This window comes from Rutilus rutilus (genome assembly GCF_951802725.1).
Source record: "Rutilus rutilus genome assembly, chromosome: 4".
NCBI classification, from domain to species: domain Eukaryota; kingdom Metazoa; phylum Chordata; class Actinopteri; order Cypriniformes; family Leuciscidae; genus Rutilus; species Rutilus rutilus.
Window position 1 is genome coordinate 6,177,253 of NC_140212.1, and position 26,368 is coordinate 6,203,620.

Here is a 26,368-nt window from a genome sequence, read left to right on the forward strand (position 1 = left end):
TCTGTCAAAACATACTGCTATGACCATAACAAATTATGAAATTTGTATAAACAAAGTAAAATGCGTTCAGGTTCTATTGCCCTTTTGCTTAATCGCATTTGAATTACCACAATTTATACAAATTAAAATTGTAATCAGTAGTATAAGCTTTTAACATAACTCAATTTAACTAGTGTCATACAAGAATAATAATGTACTATTTTGACAAAAAGAGCAAAAAGCAACATATTCTTTAAATTACACCATTAATATCAACACAAATAGCTGTAGATTGCTTTTCATTGCATGAAACTCCAATCATTGAACATTATACAAATAATATAATAAAAAATAGTAAATAAGATGTTAGACCTATAGCTATTCCCAGCTTTAAAATCTATATCTCCAGTTATCACAAAAAAATGATGCGTTAAAATGTGAGGTAAATGAAAATGTTGAATAATTAGGAAAGTAAAAAAATTCAACTAATATTTTCAAATATATTTTTTACTCTCTCTCCATTATATTTCCATTTATCTCTCTGGTTCCATCTGTTTTTCTCACATGCTCATTCTTTCTAATTTGCATCTCTCTCTCTCTCTCTCTCTCTCTCTCTCTCTCTCTCTCTCTCTCTCTGCGCATGCGCTGGTAGGCGGGTTACATGGATTTCAACACCTTATACACATTCACACACACTCGCTAATATTACGCATTCCGAGCTGATACGCTGCCCGGGCTTCAGTGCAGCACACGGGCTATGGAACGGGACGCGTCTCCTCTCTTTCACTTCCACGAGCAGCATGCGAGACGGGGACCGACATGACAGCGAACAGCCGAGGGACCAAAGCCGCTCCTCCCCGTGTGCAGCGCTGGCTGTCCGTGCCGAGGCCGGGAGCGGGTGCGGGAGTCCGGCTGCTCCGGTACGCCGCGCTGGTGGCGGTGTGCGCGCTCTGCTACAGTAACTCTCTCTGGGGGGAGTTTGTTCATGATGATATATGGGCCATCTCCAACAATCCAGATGTCAGACCGGGCTCCAGTCTCCGGAGCATCTTCACCAATGACTTTTGGGGCAAACGGATGGCTGATAACACCAGCCACAAATCCTACCGTCCGCTCTGCATCCTCACTTTCAAGTAAGTCCATCATCTCGTGCAATGATGAGACCTGGAGCCAGTTGCATAACCATAGCCATTATATTAAGACTGTGTCTTAGGAATGTATGAACTTAGTATGACCAAGTTAGTTAGGGGTAATCAGTCTCACTTTTTGGGTATCAAATTAAAGCAATCTGTTTTTTGTTTTTTTTATGTAGCCTAACTGACTTAAAAAAAAAAAAAAGTTGTGAAAAGTCTTAATATGACTAACTTGTAAGACCAGTCTTAGCAGTTTATGCAACTTTCCACAGAAGTTGCTTTTCATCGCAAGACGAGGTTTAGTGACCAACATTTAGTTTGAAGGGTTTAAAAAGAGTTTTTGATGTCTTTTATGCAAACTTTCATTTATGCAAGAGCTGTTTAATTCCATTTAGAGTCTAAAAGAATATATCTGTCATGTCATAAAACATGTCACAATGCAGATACCATATTTGGTATATTAATGAGCCTCATTTTGCACAAGTAACCGACTAATGATTACATGATTAAGTAGTAGATTTCAAAGCATTGTTTTATTAAATAAAAGTAAAAAGGATCATGTCATTCCTTTCCTCAGTGTGAGTATATAAAATTGTCTCACTTAAAATATTTAAACTTAAAGAAAATGCATGTGTAAAAAATGTAACTGGGTTATTGTTTTAACTCATTGAGTAAGCGCGTACTTAAGGCGTTATAAGTGCTTTGTTAATTTTTGTAATCACTAAGGGACTCGTTATTGCCTTCAAAGAACACCATGACTAATCGCGCAAATCACTTGACCCACCTCTCTAAAAACGCGACGCTCGTGTCGCGACGCAGTCTTGCATGTAGGGGGAAATACGCAGACGGAACGCAAGAACATGTTGTGCGTGAACGCGCATTTAAAGATGTGAAAACACGTCAAGTTCGCGATCACGTTCAGTCTGTAACATTACGCAGTTGTTTACACACAATGCCAGTCAACACTTGTTGCGCAGTTGATATAGAGAGCTGTTTAAAGTTACTTTTTTTTTCTCAAAGTGCACCAAGCACAACAGTCATTACAAAAAAGTGCTCGTAAATCGTGAAATTAAACAGACTAGTACGAGTATATGAGGAGCAGACGGTCAGACAGTCCGAGATAAGCTCGTGTGTTTTTTACTCCAGATTCAGAACGAGGGGCGTTTCTCTCTCCTGGATGACGTCATAGTCCATATGGCGCGCGCGTCTGACAGCTCTGCAACATCGCGAGCGATCCACATTCACACCAGTGATAACACAAAGAGAACGGAGGATGACTTTGTTCCTTTATAGTCGGGAAAGGAGGCGTTGTGTATTTATAGCAAGGCAATTAACAGCCTACTCTGCGCCTCATATTTTATCTCCTTTATTTTTGGAGCAGCCAGACACTTCCTGCTCCCTCCTTTGCCTAGGATAGAGACCTCTCTTTCTGTTAATGTATAGGCAGTAATTTTAGCTCAGTCTTGTTTCAGCACCAGAAGACCTTTTGAATATTTATAATGCATGAATTAAGTGTAATTGGAAAGACTAGATTTTCAGTGAGTGGTGCCAAACGATAAATGGTTTCCAGGGTGTTGCTATGCAGTTAGTAAGGCGTTCTGAGGGATAGTGCATTGCTAGGTGGTTACCTACTGGCCCAACCCTATATAACAAAAGAAGATGGTCTAGTTTTAAAAGTGATAAATGTATTGCATTCAGAGACAAGTTTAATACTTAGAGTCTTTTAGAAAGTTTTGAGAAAGGTAACCCTTGTATTTTGGCGGCGATCAGTCGTATCATTTGTGCCGTGCATCACATCACGAGAGAGCGAATGGGTGCTGCTCGTTCCCCACTGTGTGTGTATGAGTGGAAAAGAGATAAAAAGAATACCCTTGAGCCCAGAGGCGTATATGTGTGAGAGCAAGAGAGAGCTGTGAGCTTGCAGGCTGCTCTTGTATCTCAGCACGATCCTTGTGTCTTTTATCTGCTCTTTGATGCCGTCTTGACAGGCTCTTGAAAAACTTCAGCTGTCTTTCCCAGACGGGCACAGATAGTTGGAGCTTAGAGCAGAGCCTTTAACACAACGCGAGCAGATATAGCTAGAGATGCCTCCAAATTTGGAGGATTAGTTAGACAAAAATGAAAATTCCCCCACTATTTACTCACTCGTATGCTGTTTTCTTCCCGGGGGCACAAAAGTAGATGATTCTGAAGAATTGATACGCAGCTCTTATACGACAAGAGATCACACCATGGCTGCTAAATTTTAAAGGTGCAGTTAGCAATTTCTGAGAAACGCTGTTGATATTTGAAATCACCAAAATAAACACGCCCCTATCCAAAAGGATCACACCCCTATCTTGATAGCCCCACCCACAAATTCACAAACGCTATGCAGCACAGGCCCCTCCCCCTTCATGAGTGGATACGCCCCTTACTGCTGATTGGCTACAAGTAGTTTTGGTGCTCGGCCCTATCCACTTTCAACCATCACTTACTGCACATTTAGGGGTCATGACATGGACCATTTTTATTATTTTAGTATGTCCCTTGAGGTTCAGTAATGATGCTGAAAATTCAGCTTTGCATCACAGAAATAAATGATAATTTAAAGTATAATAAATTGAAAACCAATTATTTTTAATTGTAATAATATATCACAATATTATAATTTTTTCCTGTATTTTTGATCAAATAAATGCAGGCTTGATGAGCAGAAGCAGATTACTATTAAAAATAGTAATGTTTCCAAACTTTTGGCCTGTACTGTATGTATATATATATAATATAAAAATAATATTTATATATATATATATATATATATATATATATATATATATATTTATTATTATTATTATTATTAATAATAATAATTGTATATATATATTATCATTATTATATATATATATATATATATATATATATATATATATATGGAAAAAATATTATTTTCAACCTTCATTCTGATCCTCTGTCTGAAACGATCCTTTGTAAAGTAATTAAAGATAAAACTTAATAAAAAAAACAATTATATAATAGATAATGTTTTAAAAATTCAGTTTGATAAATATAAATATTATTTCTAGCAAATATAAAAATACATTGCTAAAAAAAATATATAATTATTTTGTGGTGGGGCCAGTGAAACTGTGGGCAGGGCTAGTATATACTGGAAATATAAAAATAAATGTAATTTAAAATATGTAATATAGAATTTAAAAAATATATATATTATTTCTAGGAAATATAAAAATACATTGCTAATATAAAACCAAATAAATAATATAATTAAAAAAAACTTAATAATATCAATGTATTGTTCTTCTGTGGTAGGGCCAGAAAAATAGTTGGGTACAGCGAGGGTAAAAATTGGAAGTACTTGATTGGTCGAGCAGAAAAGCCCTGCTGTCATGATACAGTTATGGTGCTTATTGGAGGTTGTTGGAGCTTCACAGCCCCAAAATCGATTGGAGTATCTCCCCTGCTCTCTGAGAGAACTGCAATTAGCTGATGTTAGCTGTGACTAAGAGTTTTCCATGGCTCTGTGATTGCAGAATATGCTGTTCGAGGGAAACTAAACACTGCACACTCAGTATGGATGGCTAGATTTTTATCTTCATCTCTGATGAGGCTTGAAGACATTTTCTAGTTCTCCTGTAGAGACTGTATTGCACACACTCACGCCTCGATGTCACATTAATCAGCGGTGGTTAAACAAACACAGGCTTATTATTGCCTGCAGATGTACAAACTGTTTCACAGTCATTATCGATTTCCTTCCATCATTTCATTAACTGTCACCCTTTCGCTCTCGTTCAATTTCCCCTCGTTCTCTACCCTGGCCACTGAACGTCATGCTCGGAGCAAAATTTTAAGTGACTCGTGTAGAACTTTTTATGCTTGCATAACAAAGTATGCCGTCCAAGTATAGGTCTTCAAATACTGTGATCTGGAATTTATCCTGACAAGTCTTAGAACTTGTTCGTTTTACAGTCCACTCAAAAGTCCCTCTAAAATCATCTCTAATTTGAGTATAAAACATCTTCTTATGATTAAAGAATTCTTTAATTTTGATGTTAATTTGATTTTAGTTACTGGCGTCAATGTTAATGGTGTTCGTACATATAGGTTTAGAGGAATGAACGAATGTTAATAACAAATACAGCAGAAGGGTTTGGAGTGACATAAAGAATACATGAGAGAATTTTCATTTCATACATTTTCAGAATATGAATTTTTTTTTTTTTACAAAAATGAACCCTCTGATGCATGGTGACCACTACAGATGTGTAACTCTCTCAGAGTGAATCATTTAGAAATATTAATTCCATATTATTAGATCTTGGAATCATTATGTTCTTGTTTTGAAGTTTAAAAACCCAAAACATTACGATCACAGTTGTTATTGTTAACTAAAAATCTGTTCAAAATATAAATATTAGAAGAGAAACATAAGCAAAAATGAGAAATGTTGAAAAAATGACTAAATTGAAATCGAAATAAATTAAAGTTAAATAGAAATATAAAAAAAAACTAATAAAAATGACAAAATAACTAAAACTAATAACTAAAACTTAAACTAAAATTAAAATGAAAATATAAAAATATAAATAATATTAAAATAACACTGGTGAAAACATCGCAGAAAAACAAAATATCACAATATCAGTTTTTTTCCAATATTGCGCAGCCCTAATTTTAATGTCTTTTTTATTTTTCTTCAACCATAAAAAAAAAAAAAAAAAAAAAAAAAAGATTATTTGTTTTCAATCAGATTGAGGTGATTTTATATCTCAAAGTGTTTGGTGAAATGAGTTTATGTTCATCTTGTTCCGTGCCGTGTTCTGCCTCTGGTGCTCTTGCTAAATTTTAATGCAATCTCTCCTGCAAGTCAAGGTGACCATGGAATCTCATTAATGTTGCATTGCTGTAGGCTAATTGTTCCCTTCTCTCATCTCGCTCGGTCCCTTGCTCTCCTTTTCTTTAAGGGTCTCCTGTGCTACCGTATCGCAAGGTCAAGCAAATGTGTTTACCGAACATCAGAGGCTTTTCCACGGCCATGTCCTTTTGTTTTGCCATGCTGAGACACTCTTGAAGTCAACTTTCTGGTGTGATACTGCAACCTTCCTCACCAAAGTAATTTGTCTCTGCTTAGTTAAATAAAGAACGTTCAGCCAATCAGAACACATCTGATTCTGAGTATACCGATATCCAGCAAATGCAGCACAAGGAGAAGCCGACAAAATTGTCCTGTTGTTTGTTTCTGTCACGTCTGGCTCTCTTGTCACTGCGTGGGATTCCTCATCTTGTTAATGACACTGTTTCTCTGTTTTCCACTCTCTCTGCAGGTTGAACATTTTGTTGGGCGGCATGACTCCGTTCTACTTCCACCTGGTGAACGTGTTTCTGCACTGCACGGTGACGGCGCTGCTCATGCACACCTGCGAACAGTGTGTGTTTGAAGACAGCAACTTCTCTTTCCTCACCGCTCTGCTTTTCTCTGTCCACCCCATTCACACCGAAGCTGTGAGTCTGCATGCATCACATGTTGCATTTCTAATCATTTCTATTGTCAGTGAGTCTGTAGATGTTTTTATATGGAAAGAGCTGTGCAAAACTCCTATCTATCTATCTATCTATCTATCTATCTATCTATCTATCTATCTATCTATCTATCTATCTATCTATCTATCTATCTATCTATCTATCTATCTATCTATCTATCCTTCTATCTATCATTCCATTCATCGTTCTATCATTCTATTGTTCCATCATCTATCTATCTATCTATCTATCTATCTATCTATCTATCTATCTATCTATCTATCTATCTATCTATCTATCTATCTATCTATCTATCTATCTATCTATCGTTCTATCATTATATTGTTCCATTCATCGTTCTATTATTCTATTGTTCCATCCTTCCATCGTTCATCTATCTATCTATCTATCTATCTATCTATCTATCTATCTATCTATCTATCTATCTATCTATCGTTCTATCGTTCTATCATTATATTGTTCCATTCATCGTTCTATTATTCTATTGTTCCATCCTTCCAGCGTTCATCTATCTATCTATCTATCTATCTATCTATCTATCTATCTATCTATTGTTCCATCCATCGTTCTATCATTATATTGTTCCATTCATCGTTCTATCATTCTATTGTTCCATCCATCCATCGTTCATCTATCTATCTATCTATCTATCTATCTATCTATCTATCTATCTATCTATCTATCTATCTATCTATCTATCTATCTATCTATCTATCTATCTATCTATCTATCTATCTATCTATCCATCCATCATTCTATCCTTCTATCATTCTATTGTTCCATCATCTATCTATCTATCTATCTATCTATCTATCTATCTATCTATCTATCTATCTATCTATCTATCTATCTATCTATCTATCTATCTATCTATCTATCTATCCATCTATCTATCGTTCTATTATTATATTGTTCCATTCATCGTTCTATTATTCTATTGTTCCATCCTTCCATCGTTCATCTATCTATCTATCTATCTATCTATCTATCTATCTATCTATCTATCTATCTATCTATCTATCTATCTATCTATCTATCTATCTATCTATCTATCTATCTATCTATCTATCTATCTATCTATTGTTCCATCCATCGTTCTATCATTATATTGTTCCATTCATTGTTCTATCATTCTATTGTTCCATCCATCCATCATTCATCTATCTATCTATCTATCTATCTATCTATCTATCTATCTATCTATCTATCTATCTATCTATCTATCTATCTATCTATCTATCTATCTATCTATCTATCTATCGTTCTATCTATCGTTCTATCTATCTATCGTTCTATCATTCTATTGTTCCATCCATCCATCGTTTATCTATCTATCTATCTATCTATCTATCTATCTATCTATCTATCTATCTATCTATCTATCTATCTATCTATCTATCTATCTATCTATCTATCTATTATTCTATCAATCGTTCCATCCGTCCATCAATGTTAATATGTCAATTAATATATTTTAATAATATATTCAGGATGTCTATGTTTAATGTTTTGTGAATTCTGAAGTTTTTCTTGGGGTTTTGTGGACATGTGGACTGTGAATTGAAGGTTTACCTCTGAGTTTTGGAGTGAACTGCAGAGTTTGTTTACAGTAGAGTCCATGCCACTGAGCCAGAGTCTGATCATCAGCTCTGTGTAAACACCATACATCAACAGCTGCACTGGATGCCACCAGCATTAATGAGACTCACACACACACACACACACACACACACACACACACACACGCACACACACTCAGCACGGGAGGTGCTGTCCTTCGAGTTGTGACTGATCAAGCAGAAATATAATTAGTCTCTGGATAAATATGAGAAAGACAAAGAAGAGGATCTGTACCCAACTCTGTGTGTGTATGTGCAATTATCATAGTTTTCTTTTCCTTTTATGTATTGCCACTTTCATAAGGTCAGGTGTGTATATATGTCATTTCAGAAAAAAACTATTTACACCAAACATTTTTATTTATTTTATTTAGATTATTATACATTAAACATTTTGAATCTGATTCAAATAATCAACATAACATTTTTTATTTACTCGCTTTTACACAAACCAATATCACTTATTTATTTAAATGATTTATATTAGTGTTTCTCAACCGGTGGGTTGACAAACCGTGGCAACAGTGTAAAAGTAACCGTGAAAAACCGCGGACTCGGCAACACCGCTGTTGATTCTTCTGTCAGACACGGTTTATGTAAAAGTGCCTGAGAAAAACGTGATGTCCTGATTCAGTGTCTGCTGTCAGATAAGATGTTGTCAGGCTGTCAGTGTCATTTTTCTAACGTTAGTTTCGTAACAAAATAAACTGACTGTCCTGTCAGACGTTATACTGTGCTCATGGCACGTGCATGCTCTCTATATATAAAGAGCAAACATATATTTGACCAGTAGTGCATATTTACATATATATATATATATATATATATATATATATATATATATATATATATATATATATATATATATATGTGTGTGTGTCAAAATGCTGTCAAATTGATTCATCGTGATTAATCGCATCTAACAAAAGTTTTTGTTTATATAATATACTGTATGTGTGTATTAATTCATATATATATGAAGAGTTCAGATGCAAAACCTAGAATGATAATTTTTTCAATTTTAGTTCAGTCATTTCACTTAAATGACAATTAATAGGTAATTTTCATTGCTATTTAAGTGAAATTACTGAACTTAAATATACGAGCTGGATAAAAATTATCATTCTAGAAGAAAATTTCAGACGGCACTTAGAGGCTTTTGCATCTGAACTCTTCATATATACTGTATATCATCATATATATTATATATATATATATGAGTGTGTGTATACACCAAGCGTGCCGCACAAGCCCTCAAAAGTGAAGCCAAAACGTCTCGATCGCCCCCCGGTGACTGGTCCTAGTATAGGTTATAAGCCCCGCCTCCCCGTGTTATTCAACGGGACGTGAGACCAACTAAACAATTAAATTACACTTCAAATATCTTTTTTCCAAAGGTGGTTTATTTCATTTGCTGTCATTTTTATCACGCTGATGTAAGTTCAAGTGTCCGTTTCAAAAATAAGTTGGCTTTTAGTTAGTTACGTGATGCGGTGGTGTAACGTCATGATTGACAGCTGTGATTGACAGGTTCTCTGAGCGAAGTAGTCACTGAAGCACCAACGGACATTTTTTCGGGATCTTCGGAGGACTGAGGAGATTGTATTTACTATATTTTAACAAGCCTCTTGTCTAACTGCAATCAATTTGTAAAAAAGTGTGCAGAATCCACTCTCCCTCAGTGCATTCTGCGAGAGTGAGGGCGGAGCGTTGATTTCGTGGCTTTACTTCCTGCTCACGACTGCGCAGGTCTGGTCCCGAGATCGCTACTGCGCAGACTCAAGTTCCAATATGTCAGCGCCATATCGGGACTCTGGCGGCTTCAGTTCTCATCAATGGAAGAGAGCGAAGGGGCGTCGTCCATATTTTTTTACACACACACACATACACACACAAATATGTACTACCACTCAAAATATTTGAAATAATCATTTTAAAAGAAGGCTCCTATGCTCAGCCAGGCTGGATTTATTTGATCAAAAATCCAGTAAAACAGTAATATTGTTAAATTGAATTAAACACTGAAAAGAGACTGCCGTAATGGCTGGTGAAAATTCAGCTTTACCATCACAGGAATACACTACATTTTAAAATACATTAAAATAGATAAATAGAAAACAGTTATTTTAAATTGTAATAATATTTCTCAATGTTGCTCTTTTTACTGTATTTTTGAGCAAATAAATGCAGCCTTGCTGAGCTTTCTTTCAAAAACACATTATTCCAAACTTTGAGCGGTAGTAGTGTGTATATACAGTGATGCTCGTGCGGTGAAGCCGGGTTGAGTCGAGTCAGTATCACAGTAAACGATATCCAGCGTCAGGTTACATCAGATCCTCTCTTCGGCTCATTCCAGAGATGTGTGTGTCGTCTTGCAACCGCAGGTTTGTCCTCACAGCAGGGACTGCCTGGCTAGTTGTTAGTCGAGAGGAGCATCACTTGACAGGCATCAGCAGGCTCCTGATGGAGGACCTGCATTCTGTCTCTCCCTGGAGACTGTACTGAAGCCTGCCGCCAACCTGCCGACCATCTGTCGGACCTAGTCCTTCACTGACATCCGCCAGCACCTCGCGCTGGACACTGACCATGTGTCTTGTAATTGAAAAATACATTTTGTCCTTGCATTAATTACACTTTTACTCTTATTATATTCTTCTATCCATACAGTTTGGAAGCTTGACTCATATTTTCCTGATCTAGCGCACTCATGCGCTGGATACTGTTCGGCTTTTGGCTGTGCATGTGCAATAAAGTGTAGTTTCTCCACTCTATCTGTCCCTTATAATAAGGGTTTTTGAAAGGTGTGTGAGTGGAAAAACTGTTGATAGATTTGGTTTCGCAGCAGTGGGAAAGCAGTTGGTGTGTGTTCTGCGGACCCTCTGCGTTGGCAGGACAGGGCCCGGCTGCAGCTGTTTTAGAGGAATTCCTGTCGAATTAGGTAATTGGCTGAAATGAGGTATAGCTGTGGGTCTTTCTGAGAAGTGGAGCGTTTCAGATCTCCAGCTTGATTTACAATTACCCTACAGATGTGTGTGCGTGTGCGCATTTAAACGCCAATCTTAGAAGAAGTCGCAATTGAGTCCACTCCCTTGGAAGAGACCCTAGAGATTCATGGATCTACTTTCAGGACCAAATGTCTTAAAACACAATAGATCAGGAATGCGGTCCTTTTATATTAGATTAGATTGGATTGGAGTTATTTGTCATTCCAGCAGTATATACAGTCGAATGAAATGTTTAACTAGGTTTGCAGTGCATTTGACAAAAATGATAGTAACATTATAAGGACACACGGTGAAGTAATGCAATTACTTCACTGTAAACGATACACTGTTCGTATACAGTATGTGTAGGTAGTAGGTACTCTCTGCAAGTGTCCAGGGTGACATTTTCCATTTGAGTCGTCGTAATTACAGTTTGTTGGTGATGGTAATTGCCTGTTGAAACAAATGTGTAGGAGGACAGGTGACAAATAATGTAAAGGTTCAATGGAGTGATGGATAATTATAGGGTCATTCAAACCGGTTTTAAGTCAGTTATTTCTATCTTTTGCTGTAGTGTGTCAGTAGGAAATATCAGTACTGTACATTGGTAATTACGTGATGTGATGTGCATCAATTTATTTTTATAGTCAAAAATGCTCAATTTGCGATTGTGGCGAATTAGAGAATTTGATCAAAATAAATGTGCTTCCACTACTATTATCTCATTTTATATAAATATATAATTTTAATTTATTTTATTTTATGATCAAGTTGGTGCAGAAATTCCACGTTTCTCTTTTTGATGTTTTAATAATGGATAATACAAGCAATACTCCAAATGAAAAACGTATGATAACGGCAGCGTTCCCTAGTTGCCGCATCCATTACGACATTAGGGCGGCGTTCATCTGCGCTTATCTCATAAATACTATTATTTCAATGTGACCCAGAGGCAGCATTTATACATGCTTTTAATGGATGACTGCTTTATTACAGCAACTGTGAAAGTCTGACGCTAGATTTGCTGATAGGTCCACTAGCCAGACATCTATATTCAGCCCATAAACACAGCAGCCGGACCGAAATACCACACAGACGCTGAGTTGTAGTAAAGGCCAGTGGGCTTTTTATATGTTTACACTGAAGATGTCTCGGAGCAGTGCAAAAACACACACACACACACACACACACACACACACACTCCCTGTCCCTCACCAGTGGTGCATGTATAGTCTGTTGCTCCGGGGTGTGTCTTCTGGAAGTGTGTGTATAATTCCATGGAATTCTGCCTCTGGGGGGGGATGGGCTTCAGAAACCCTCCAGATGTGAAGTGTGGGATCATTTTAACAGGCAAAAACTAGGAGGAAAAAAAATGTGCATGCAAACAGATTGGAGAGGATAGGCGGATTTTAAGGATGGTGTGCGTATTTAGGGGGATGGGACGATAAAAGGACGGAGCAGACAGCGGCAGGGAAATAAATCTCTTTCCCTCATGCCCTCACGTTCTTGTTTTCTCCTTCCCGCTCTTTCTTCCCCCTCATTTGAGTTTTGTGAGACCATACGTCCTATAGCCTAAAGATGTGATCATTAAATGTCTCTGCCTCTTTGCAAACAAACACACACAAAGATTTATCCACCCTTTCCTCATACAATTCACAGTTTTACATCACCCTCAGTGGCAAAGCTGCCACAATGGGAGTGAATTTAATGAGAATGTAGGATAGCTTCAGTAATGGGCATCACTACTCAAACCGTTTTGGAAGAGAGGCACATTGACAATGGAAGCAATGCTTTATTACACTAGGTTTGCTGATAGGTCCGTTTTCGAGATGTGTGTGTGTGTGTGTGTGTGTGTATATATATATATGTATATGTGTGTGTGTTTGGTATTACAGACTGGCTGCTGCATTTATGGGCTGAATATAGATGTAGATATAGAGTACATTTACACAACAACGATTTACTAAAAATCTTTTCCTTTTTTCCTTTGCGTTTTCCTTTGCGTTTTTCACATACAGACAACAACATTGTTAAACCAATCCCTGTTCACACGGAAAAAAACAGACTAAAAACACTGTATTCTTTCGCCAGGCCAGTAGATGGCGATGCCACTTTGTAAAGAAACACTTCGCGCCTAAACACTGAACACGTAATACGCATTCGCATGACATCACCGGTTTCACAAATTCGCGTTTTTGTAGTTTACTTGGAGACGATAACGGTATAAACGTGCACTTTGAAAACCATTTTCATAAGGCCCCGGAAATGCCATTTCCGTGTAAATGAATGGCTAAAACGCATAACAAGTTTTCTGTTTTTAGTTGAAAGTGGTGTCATGTAAACGGCCCCGTAAATATCTGGCTAGTGGACCTGGACTGAATCTGCAGACCTAGTGCCAGACAGTTGCTGTAATAAAGATCAAATTTGAAAGTCTTTATGTTGATAATCTGATGGTTTTGTTACATTAGCATGATGGATTATTAATGTGTCGTGCTTGTGTGTTACAGGTGTCTGGGATCGTTGGGAGAGCAGATGTGTTAGCCAGCATGTTGTTCCTCCTGGCCTTTCTCTCCTATATTAGGTAACAGAGCTGAGTATTTTCCATTAGGTTGCAAAATACAGATCTGTATTGAACATGCAATGCATCGATTACTGAATTGAATAACTGATTATATAACTCTAAAAATAATTATTATCGATTAATTTGTATCCGAAATACAATTAGTTTAATCTTATCAAACCGAACCTTGACGAAATTTTAGATTTCATGATGTGTTCGATTGCAATTGTTTACCAAATTGTTAGTATTGAAAATGATTATAAATCAGACCAAAATAATCTAATTTATTTATTTTGATTATTATGTATTGTGTGAAATTGTCAGACTTTTTTCTGCCATAACATCTTTCTAAATTGTTTGTCAGTCTTCGAGGAAAGAGTACAGTATTATTGAGAAATATCTCAATATCTCTATTTAATATATTTTTAAAACGTCATTATTCCTGTTTTGCAAAGCTGAATTTTCAGCATCATTACTCCAGAAATGATTTTGATATGATGATTTGGTGCTCAAGGAATATTTCATATTATTATTATTAATTATTATCAATGTTGAAAACAGTTGTGCTGCTTCATATTTTTGTGGAAACTCTGATAAAAACTCAGGATTCTTTGATGAATTGAAAGTTCAGAAGAACAACATTTATTTGAAATAGAAATCTTTTGTAATATTATAAATGTCTTTACTGCTACTTTTGATCAACTTCATCCATATTTGCTGAATACATTTCCTTAAAAACAAACTGACCTTGAATGGTAGTGTAATATGGTGACTTCTTTTTTTCTTTCAGGAGTGTGTCAACGAGCAGAATGGCGGACGAGTTTCCCACAACAGTGTCAGTCTTATCACTGGCTCTCAGTCTGTTGTTGGGCACCTGTGCCATGCTGGTGAAAGAGACGGGCGTTACTGTGTTTGGTGTGTGCGTCCTCTATGATTTCCTGGTGCTCTGCCGCAAGCCGCTCATCTTGTAAGTGTTTGTATGCTCACTATACTAGATTATTTGCAGATGTTAATTATTATTGGCTGGCATTGCTTCGGGGGTCACTGGGTGTCATTGCGTTGATATTTTTACATTCAACAAGCATGACAACATGACGTTATATATATCAAATTGTATCACTTTTAGGCGTATTTTCTCAAATCCGTAATTGTCTTTGATTTGTCGATCGAGTTTTATCTGCGATCTTTTTCATTTAGATCTGAAATAGCAATCATTTCTATCATATCTGTTGTGCTGTGTATAGAAGTGGCTTGTAAAGAGCTCGGAGAAGGCCGTCTGTGTCTGATAACGTACTCGGTTACTAACGTAACCTCGGTTCTCTCTAGAAGAGGGAACGAGTACTGCGTTTTTGTAGAAAACGCTACGGGAAAAGTCTCTTTTCACGAAATACTGAAGCAAAAAATTATCCTTAATTTTCATAAATGTAAAACGCGTTGCGGCAGTGCTAAGCTATGGCGAGACGGCTTGCTCGCTCATTGGCTGCTCTGCGGCAACTGCATAAGCCTATCGAGCGAGGCCTGAGGTGACGTCAGGCCAATGAGGACGCTTCGCGCCCTCCTAGCCATTTCCCGCCGAGACGGGTGTGGCTAGCCTCTATATAAGGAGCTCGAGAAGGCTTATTCACTTGATTTTCATCGCCGAAGCGAACCAGAGTGAACCGTACGCACGGCAGAGAACGCAGTACTCGTTCCCTCTTCTAGAGAGAACCGAGGTTACGTTAGTAACCGAGTACGTTCTCTTACGAGAGTCCTCTCGTACTGCGTTTTTGTAGAAAACGCTACGGGAACCCCTTGTAAAACGCCGTGCGTGCTGGGATAAAGACACCGATCACTGGAAGCTAACCAGGTGTACAGTGCATAATCACCAGATAGACTCAAAGGGCCTGGGATTAAGGGAGGGGAACCTTAATTCCCTATATTGTAACGTCCGCGGACGTAAAACATGACCTCACAGAGAGAGTCTAGAGACAAGAGGGGATTCCTCTGTCCTTATATGGTTGCGTCAGCAGACGCGAATATGACATCACATAGACAGGGTGGGGGAGCCTGAACTAAATGTGAGAAATGTGGGTCTTACACAGTTCTGCCCATAAGACAGTCGGCAGCGCGTTGCGCATGCGATTTCAGTGTTCTAGTTATACAGCTGAATCAGCTATACCGATAGTAGCTTAGCCTGTAAGGCGGGAACCTCTAGGTTGTAAAACCTGATAAATGTAGACGGCGAGGCCCAGCCCGCCGCCGTACATATATCCTGTAAGGAAATCCCGCTGGACCAAGCCCACGAGGAGGCAACGCCCCTCGTGGAGTGCGCTCTAACTCCCAACGGGCACTGGAGGCCCTTGGTAGTATAAGCCAGCGCTATGGCGTCAACTATCCATCTGGATAAGCTCTGTTTCGACACAGCCATTCCCTTGGAACGTCCACTGAACGAGACAAAGAGCTGCTCAGTCTGTCTGAAGACAGCCGAGCGGGACACGTAAGCTCTTAGAGCCCGAATGGGGCAAAGAAAACTTGAGTCCCCTTCCTCACTTGATCCCGGCAGGGCAGACAGGGAGATAACCTGAGCCCGAAACGGTGTGTCGAGGGACTTTGGCACATAGCCATGCTTAGGTTTGAGTATGACTTTAGAGTCGTTAGGTCCAAACTCCAAGCACGCTGGGCTCACAGAGAGCGCGTGCAGGTCGCCTATGCGCTTCACCGAAGCGAGAGCCATCAAGAACACTGTTTTGAAAGACAAATGTTTGAGGCTAATAGATTGGATAGGCTCGAAAGGGGCACCTTTCATGGCCGCCAAAACCGTAGAAAGGTCCCACATAGGAACTGAAGGAGGTCTGGGTGGATTCAGTCTCCTAGCTCCCCTGAGGAAGCGGATGACTAAATCATTCCTTCCTAGTGACTGGCCCAGCGTTGAACCGGAGAACGCTGAAATAGCCGCCACATACACTTTGAGCGTGGAAGGGGATCTGCCCTTATCCAACAGCTCCTGTAGGAAGGAGAGAACCTCCGTCACCTCACAATCGAGAGGTGATAGGCTCCGAGCTGTACACCAGCCGGAGAAAACCGACCACTTCGAGGCATAAAGCCGCCGAGTTGACGGCGCCCTGGCCTGAGTGATGGTGTTTATCACTCCCTCTGCGAGGTCAACGGATAACCGTTGAGCGCCCACACGTGAAGGGACCACAGCTCCGGGTGTGGGTGCCAAATCGAGCCCCTGGCCTGCGAGAGGAGATCTCTCCTCCATGGCACTGGCCACGGAGCGATGTCTGCTAGCTGCATCAGGACTGGGAACCATGCCTGGTTCTTCCAGAGCGGTGCTACAAGCAGCACTGAGCATTTCGTTTCCTTGACCCGCTCTAACACCTGTGGCAGGAGGGAGACGGGGGGAAAGGCATAAAGCGGGCAGCGCGGCCACACGTGGGACAGCGCGCTGTCGCTTCTGGAAAAGAACACGGGGCAATGAGCGTTTTCGCGGGACGCGAATAGGTCCACTTCCGCTCTGCCGAATCTTTCCCACAACAGCAGAACTGTTTGCGGGTGTAGAGACCATTCGCCCAGGGGAATGTTGTTCCTGGACAGCCTGTCTGGGCCCACATTCTGGAGCCCAGGCACATGCACTGCTCTCAGCGAGCGCAAATTGTGCTGAGCCCATACTAGGAGGCGTTCCGCCAGCCTGTATAGGGCTGTGGATCTCAGACCGCCCTGGCGATTTATATAGGACACCACGGCCGTGTTGTCCGAACGGACTACGACGTGATGGTCCTTGATTTGGGGACAAAAACGCGTCAGCGCATTGTGCACTGCCAGCATCTCCAGGCAGTTGATGTGTTGGAGCTTTTCTCGTTTCGACCATAGGCCGAAGAACGGTCTGCCCTCGAGCAGCGCTCCCCATCCCGAGGTGGATGCGTCTGTCGACACCATCCTCACTCTCGAGGAAGTCCCCAGGCTTACACCTGATCGGTACCAGTCGTCCGCCAACCAAGGTATTAGGGCTGCCACACAGCTCTGATTGACCTTGAGACGTAACCGGCCGGACACCCACGCTCCGCGCGGAACTCGCGCTTTCAGCCAGAACTGCAGAGGGCGCATGCGGAGCAAGCCCAGCTGAAGAACCGGTGATGCTGAGGCCATGAGACCTAGCATCCTCTGAAACGTCCTGAGCGGGGTAGTCGCGCTGCAGCGGAAAGATCTCGCTGCGCGCTGAATGTGCAGCACGCGCTGTGGCGACAGCCGTGCTGTCATAGACTGTGAGTCCAGAATGGTACCCAGAAACGAGATCGTTTGACTGGGGTTCAGTGAACTCTTCGTCCAATTGACTGTGATACCAAGATTCTCGAGGTGATCGAGTAAAATGGCTCTGTGCTCCACGAGCTGTGATCGTGATTGAGCTAGGATCAGCCAGTCGTCCAAATAGTTCAGCACTCGCATGCCTCTGAGTCTGAGAGGAGCGAGCGCTGCGTCCATGCACTTCGTAAATGTACGAGGTGCCAGGGACAAGCCGAACGGCAGGACTGTATACTGGTATGTCTGACCCTCGAAGGCGAATCTCAAGTATTGCCTGTGATGTGACGCTATTTGTATTTGAAAATACGCGTCCTTCAGATCTATCGACATGAACCAGTCTCCTCGGCGAACATGCGCGAGGATTTTCCTGGTCGTGAGCATTTTGAAACTGCGTTTCACTAATGCTTTGTTCAGCCGTCTTAGATCCAGTATGGGTCTGATACCACCGTCCTTTTTGGGGACTAGAAAGTATCTGCTGTATAGCCCCCCTTTGCTTTGAGCTAGGGGTACGTGCTCTATCGCCCCTTTGCTTATCAGTTTTGATATTTCGGCGCGAAGTAGGTGTGCTACTTCTAAATTCACCGAAGTTTCGACGCGCGCTGTGAAGCGGGGGGGGCGTCGACAAAACTGTAGCGAGAAGCCTCTCTTTATAATGCCTAGCACCCAGTCCGAAACCCCTGGGAGCGCTGCCCATGCTACTGCATGGTTGGCTAAGGGCTGGATACGAAACACGCTCTGTTCGTGTGACAGAGGTGCTTCGGGGTGCGATAACATAGGCGTTATGCCTGTGGCATTCGAGGCGGGGGGCGCGCTTATTACAGCGGGCAGAGCGCTCGTCCTCGACCTTACTACAGTGCTTAACTGAGTGAGGGAGGGCTGAGCGAGTTTCGCGGGACTCATGTCTGCGGGTAAATGTGGGCGGGACGCGGGCACATTCACTGCTTTGGACGCGCTGTCTGCCTGAGCAGAGCGAGCGCACACAGGTCTCGTTTTTACAGAGAGCCTGTGGTCCGTGAGACATAGTGTGTGTGGGCACTGGGAAGTGGACACTTTCACTACATTTGAAGCGCAATCGATCTGAGTCGATTTTATGTGCGCGAGCCCTAAGTGTAGGGCTGTGCTTATGTGTAGGGATGGGCACTGAGGAGTGGGCATCGACACTACGTTTATAGCACCATCGGCCGTGGCCGGGACACCAGAAAATACACTCTTTTCGGGATATATCTGGGTAGCCGTGAAAACGGCTTTTGTGTGCAGGCAAGCGGGCAACTGTGCGGGCTTGCGCCTTGCAGAAAACGCTGGGGCAGTCGCAAGTCTTGGGACTGAAACAGCGGCGCGCTTGGGTGAGAGACCGGCCGCAGCGGGACTCACACACCTGCGCTTTCCTAGGAGTGCTAGGACTTCTTCGGGGCTTCCGGCTTTACCACAATCCTCGACCGCGGCCCGCGCTGAGCGGGGCGTCGGCTAGTAGAGCGAGAGCGGGACCTAGAGCTGTGCTGCTGTCGCTGCTGTCGCTGCTGTGAAGATGTGGCCGAAGGCGGGGGCTGAGGCTGAGAACTCCGCGGAGTCTGTTTCTCACGACTCGCTGCAGAACCGGAGCGCTTCGGAAGGAAGTGCTTGAAGGCTTGAGACGCTTTCTGGGCTTCGGTAAATCTCTCCACGAACTCGGAGAGAGAAGAACCGAAAAGGCCAGCGGAAGACAGCGGGGCGTCGAGGAACGCGTTGCGCTCGGAATCAGCCATCTCCGTGAGCGTAAGCCATAGGTGTCTCTCAGCAACAGTGGCGGAAGCCATACATCGCCCCATGGCTTGTGCAGCAGACTTGGTAGCGCGGAGAGTTAGGTCCGAAGCGCTCCTTAAATCCGCGATGCAGATAGCTTCAGGTCCTATCTCATCCAACTTACGGAGGAGATCACCCTGGAATATCTGCAGCGTAGCCATGGTGTGTAGCGCTGACGCAGCCTGCCCAGCAGCGGAGAAGATTCGCGCGAGCAGCGTCGACGTCATGCGGCAGGCTTTGGAAGGCAACACCGGTTTAGTCCGCCGTCCAGCAGAGGGCGGGCAAAGGTGGGTTGCTATCGCCTGTTCCACCGGCGGAAGTGAAAGGTAGCCTCGGTCTTTTGCGTTATCCAAGGAGGAAAATGCAGGCGACACAGACGAGCGCGTTCGCGCAGAGTAGGGCGCATTCCAAGCTTTCGCCACTTCTTCATGAAGCTCAGGAAGAAAGGGGGCGGGCTTAGATTCCGGAGAAGTGCGCTCACCAGGGAGGAAGCTACCATCTAGCCGGGTACGAGAGGGGAGCTCCGGTGCAGACCACTCGAGGCCGAGGCTCGCCGCGGCCAGCGCGAGTACTCGCATGAGCTCCTTCTCGATGTTGGCTCTCGTAGTGGGCTTGCGGGCAGGAGGCGCGAGGTCCTCAGAGCTCGCCCAGTCCTCGCTGCCTGAAGCTAACAGAGAGCAGGAATCCTTCTCCCCCGACGCGGCCTCGGAAACGACTTCCTCTGATGAAGCGGCGGCAGACTGCGGGCGCTGAGCATCAGGAAGAAGAACAGGAGAAGCCGGTGAAGCAGGCGGGCGAACCGGCGAGCTTGGTCGGGTTGGAGCGGGTTCCGGGACCCGCTGCGAGCGGCGCTTCTTGCGGCGCGGCAGCGCGGCGGGGCATGCAGACTCTGAGAAGGAAGCCAGGCGAGTCCGCAGAGTCACCATAGGCAAAAGCTCGCAGTGAGGGCAACCGCCGTCAGCGAGCGCGAGCGCTGCATGGTCCTCTCCCAAACAGGAAACGCAGATGACGTGGCGGTCTCCCTGGGAGAGTGGGGCTCGGCACGAGCCACATGAAGGCATCTTTAAAAAGACGCAGCTCTTTTAGGGGTGAGTGTCGCGGGGCGAACACACACACACACACACAAGAACAGTAATAAACGAAAGGATATAGCGCCGGAAAGCGCAGTAGGTACGGCCGTAGAAGGCGGCGTTGCCAGCGGCTTCAAGTGGCTCGTCCCGCTGAAGTGCTTGCCTCAAACGACGCTTGCTTCCTCGTGATCCAGCGATGTGAGAGCTTCGCTGAAGAGATGAAAAATCAAGTGAATAAGCCTTCTCGAGCTCCTTATATAGAGGCTAGCCACACCCGTCTCGGCGGGAAATGGCTAGGAGGGCGCGAAGCGTCCTCATTGGCCTGACGTCACCTCAGGCCTCGCTCGATAGGCTTATGCAGTTGCCGCAGAGCAGCCAATGAGCGAGCAAGCCGTCTCGCCATAGCTTAGCACTGCCGCAACGCGTTTTACATTTATGAAAATTAAGGATAATTTTTTGCTTCAGTATTTCGTGAAAAGAGACTTTTCCCGTAGCGTTTTCTACAAAAACGCAGTACGAGAGGACTCTCGTAAGAGAACGGAATCTTCCATGGAATGTTTATGGAGAATCCCATTGTTGCCGGGGCGTCGGAGCAGCCGTGTGCTTTCAATCTTCAACCCGAGGCTGAGACAATGCCATAAGTGACCAATACACATTCATCACATGCAGTCGGATCACATAGCACAGACACTCGTTAAATTCATTAGGAGGCGGTTAACGATCGACGGTCCCTAGACAGACATTGACTGGTTGTATGTACTGTCTGAAAATTAGCTCGGCTCATCAAAACATGTAAATGCATGCCGACGCACAGTCTGACCTTGGGTCTTGTCCTTTCAGGAAACTGCTATCGAATATTCCCAATATATTGACATGGATTTTTTTTGCCTGTGTAAGAATTATTCACTTCATGAATATTCCAATGATTTAATGCGTTTTCTTTTTAGCCATTTCCAGATTGCATGCCATTATGCCATTAGGTTACTTTCACGTTCAAAACGCAGCGGTAGGATCAGTTCATTTCTATAAACTAGTGCAAAATATCAGTTTTAATAAATTCACTCATAATAACTTGTATCATTTGCATCTCTAGCATTGTAGCATGTAGCATTTTTCATATGTTAAAATGTATTAGTAAACATATACAGTATATATATATTTATTTATTTATATACATTAGTTCTGTCAGATTGATTAATCACGATTAATTGCATCTAACATAAAAGTATGTAAGTATATATAAAACTAAGTCATCCGCCTTATGTTGCATCATGAGCACAAATGACAACATTTCATCATCACGTTTGTCTATTTATCGCCTACCTTTTTTTTTTTTTTTTTTTTTTTTTTAATAAGCTAATTAGTTTTTTGCTTCCTTAATCATTTAAAGGACGACTTCTTGTTTAACTGGTACCAAACAAATTGTACGAGCAGACAATCTAGCCAGAGATCAGCACAGATCTGCGATGGATAATACACAAAGCAATCTTCCAATTACAGCTCGGCACTTTCGTTCAGCTGTGCCGGTAATTGGCATTCAAAGAGAGTCAATCAGGCGATACAAACAGCAATCGCACTCTCAGACTCAACCCAAACTCGCGCATTCTCTCTCTCTCATAGTGTGAACCTCATTTGCTTCAATTACAGTCTCAGCTACTTAAAATGTGCTCTGTGTCCAGTGGGTCTGCACTCTCCGAGAATGTGAAAAGCTGAACAAAGGGGCTCATCAGTGAGTGGGAAACAGAGAGGGACCCCTTGACTGGCCCTTGGGTTCTCATTACTGAAGGAGACACACGACTGAGATTCCAGACTGATCCTTGAGTGCTGTGTGAAAACATTACACCCCTGTACACACATTCGCACACAATCCCATGCTCAATCCTCTCCCCCAGGCTAATAAGTTGCTGGACCAGCTTTGCAATTTTGGTAGTGCAATGAAACTCCTGTTTCATCCATTAGGGCTTACAGAGAAACTTATGGGTATTTAGAAGAGGAGGACGCAATGTATTTTCTAACTAATACTCGTGGTTATGAGGTGTAGTAGTTGTCAATGCATGGCTTAATTATGACAATAACAGTCCAACAGCATTTGAACCACTTCTAATGCCCTAGAAACACATTTGCAAATAATAGGGAGAGTTGTGTGGTCAACTGCAACATCTGTGATGCATCTCGCATCCCTGTATTTATCACTTTGCAGTAATGCATGATGTTGTCTAACACATATTGCTTCAGCACCAATCGGTTAAATTCTGTTCAGTGCCAGCTTTGTTTGTGCAATTGAGTCTCTCAACGCTCCCATGTGTTCTGCAGAGATCAAAAACACAAGACATGCGTCTATTCCTCCGCATTAGTCACAGAGCGCATAACCTTAAGAGATAAACAGTACATCAAACATCCAGTAGCAAAAGCACTTTTAATCCATTATTAAGACATTTAGTATTGATGATATGATGTTTGTCGTGTTTATTTGTGGTTATGTATGAGCATGCGCCATATTCCACAAATCTGGGATACTTTTATTTATTTATTTTACAGCAATAGACTCTGTTGTAAAAGCTGTTGGATATGTTATATAATTTATTATCTAAAATAAAATTAACCGGCATGTAAAGTGGGTTTAAAGGAGTGGTATAATGCCCTTTTCACAAGATTTAGCTCAAAATACCACACAGATATTTTTATATCGCATGTTAAAGTTGTCACTTTTTGAGGGTGAGCAAAAACGCACCGTTTTTGTGTCTGTCCCTTTAAATGCAAATGAGCTGCTGCTCCCGGCACAGGGGGCGGAGCTACAACAGCTTGTGTCCTTTTACCTCACACAGACATGCACTGGAAATTTCTAAAACTTTTAGCCTTTTATGTTCAAATCGGATTCAGACAAAGATGGAGAGACTCAAGAAGAAGTGACAACATGTAGAAGCAACAGGACATTTCTGAATGGTTAGTTGGTGAATTTATGTAGCTTATGTCTAGTTATCTTCTAGTCATTGATTAGCATATTCTGTCATGATAATCTATAAATCGCGTTCCCGGGGGCGGGGTTTATGTAAATTTTAGGGTTTGTGATGTCACTAACCCGGGAGGAATGTCGTGTAGTCCCTACCAGCCGTTTGCTGTAGTCCTTAAAAAGCGATTTCTTTAAAAGCAAATATCTTCCTTTGCTTTGAACTTTGAGCGTCGTAACGTTGCAGATGTTGGTCATGCTCAAACAGCAACATTACACACTAACTAAAGTTAGAAAAGTGAAATCATAATCAACCACCCCTTTAAATGAATTATGTGACTGTATCCCCCTTAAATGTTTTTTTTCTTCTTCTTTTTTTTACATCTCAAAGGTTTTTAGGTTCTCGATTATAATCCTACATGCAATTAATAATTTTTTAGTTAATACTAATATGTAATCTTTAGCTTTAACAAATTAGTTTAGTGTTCAACATTTCTAGTACATCACCCTATTTAAGCCACTGCATTATTGTCCTATAAAAAAAATACTTTTTGAAATTGAAAGATAAATCAATAAATTATAAATGTAGTATTTAAAAAAAAAAATCCTTTTATTCAATGAAAATGACAAAATAACAAATCATGTATTTCATTTAAATGTATTTCATGTCCCAAATTTTAGTAACAGTGTTACAAAACTTACAAACTTATGAGTTATTTAAAAAAAAAAATAAGTTTGACCTCCTCAGGTTGATGAGCTACATTTTTCCAGTGATTGAGCACCTTATTTCTCTAACCATTTGTTGAAAAACTATAATTTTAGATTAATTTAAAGATTTTGAATTTTGTACCCTTTTCAGTGAGCATGCCATGGATATTTATTAGGTAGATTATTAGATTGAAGGAATATTTATGAGCTGATCCGGAACAGACACGGCTTCACTGACGACAGAAAAGAACATCTGTGTCATTTCTACAAACAGAGTGATGTGTGCTCGCTGGCGGGCGTGATAACCCTCCTCAGCCTCGAAGAACAGCAAAGGAAAGGTTCCTCTCTCCGTCTGCGTCTCCCTCTGGGGAATGAGGGCTCTGTAGCTTTATTTGATTTTCAAAAGTGCCCATAAACCTTTGCTGCTACCCGTGACCCTGGGGAGGACACGAGACACAAACCCTCTCACACACACACACACAGTGTGGAGTGTGTGAGTGTGTGATTGTGACTGATAGTCATCATAATGCCTGCAGACACGCTGTCTCTCAGTTTTGGTGAGTGTGTGTTTGCAGTGAGGGGGTGGAGTGTCTCCAGTGGGCTTTATTAAATGCATAAGCTGACACTTGTTTTCTCTCCTGTAATTCTACACCAGTGCAATATTCATAAGAGTATCAGTTCCTAACTCCTCACAAACGGCTGACATTAAATAAATGCTCCCAATTATATTAAAAGGATTGTTTATCTGGATTTTTGCATTTATGTGCATTTGCAAACCCGTTCTACTTCCCTAAAGTGATATATTTCCAAGGGAAGGTAGATATTTAATGAGGAAAAAAATAAAAAAATGTAATTAGCGTGCCAGTTTGCATTTTGTGTAGGACTCCTCCCCTTCTGAAGCACAACCAGCCCCCCCATTGGCTGAAACTTGGTGGCCTTGGTGATGTCATTTGAAAAGGAAAGTTGTTTCAGAGGCAGAGAAAGTGTTTATATTTGAATGAAATCTACATTTAATAATTGAATTTCTTTGGAATAACATGCACAAATGAATCGTTCGTAATAAGACTGGAAACTTGATGGCATCATTTGTCATCAGAAAAGGAAAGTTGAGATTTTGATGAAAAATTATGACTATTTGTATTTCTTTTGAATAGCATGCACTGAGGAATTGATCACAATAAGAACAAGAATGTAAATTAATAAAGTAAATAGAAAATTTCAACATTCTTTGTTCAGTGTAAAAACTATTCTCATTTTCTTTTAACGAAAAGTTAAAAGTCTTTTCAAGTCTTTTAACGGAAGTAGCGACGAAGGGCAAGGATAGAGACGGGAGGCTTGCATTTTTTTAATTCTGCGCTGTCTTTGAGCACGGTTACGACCCCTGGAGTACAATACGCTCTGAACAGCACTGATGCGCACACACACATTCACGCACATAGTCATTAAGCTGAGCTCTCTCCAACTCTTTACTGAATCAATCAGCAGAAGTGCGATGTACTGCCTGAGCTCCATTCCTCCCCCACCTCCTTCTCTCGCCTCTCCTTTTCTTTCATTCATCTCACCCCACATTTCCAGTCACAGCTGTCACGGTGTCATGTCACGCTGAATTAAAATTCACTGTACATCCCGGCACTCTCAAAGAGGGATGATGGCGTTCCAGTTTAGAGCGGCATTTTAAAGTCTTACAAAGAGGGGCTGTGAGAGTGTTTGTCTGCATGTGTGTTTTCACTCGATTTCTTGCAACTCTGTTTTCCAAGATGTAGA

General features: G+C 41.6%; 1 protein-coding gene across 1 annotated transcript in view; it reads left to right on the forward strand.

Moving 5' to 3' along the window:
• Window positions 1-673: 673 nt before the first annotated feature.
• The window catches only part of tmtc1 (transmembrane O-mannosyltransferase targeting cadherins 1), a 48,256-nt gene continuing 22,561 nt past the window's right edge, over window positions 674-26,368 (forward strand). Inside the window, exons 1-4 of the mRNA XM_084406700.1 lie at window positions 674-1,112; window positions 6,440-6,617; window positions 13,767-13,840; window positions 14,610-14,786. Of these exons, the coding sequence (XP_084262826.1) occupies window positions 799-1,112; window positions 6,440-6,617; window positions 13,767-13,840; window positions 14,610-14,786 (743 nt within the window). The 5' untranslated portion in view covers window positions 674-798. The remainder of the gene's footprint in view (window positions 1,113-6,439; window positions 6,618-13,766; window positions 13,841-14,609; window positions 14,787-26,368) is intronic.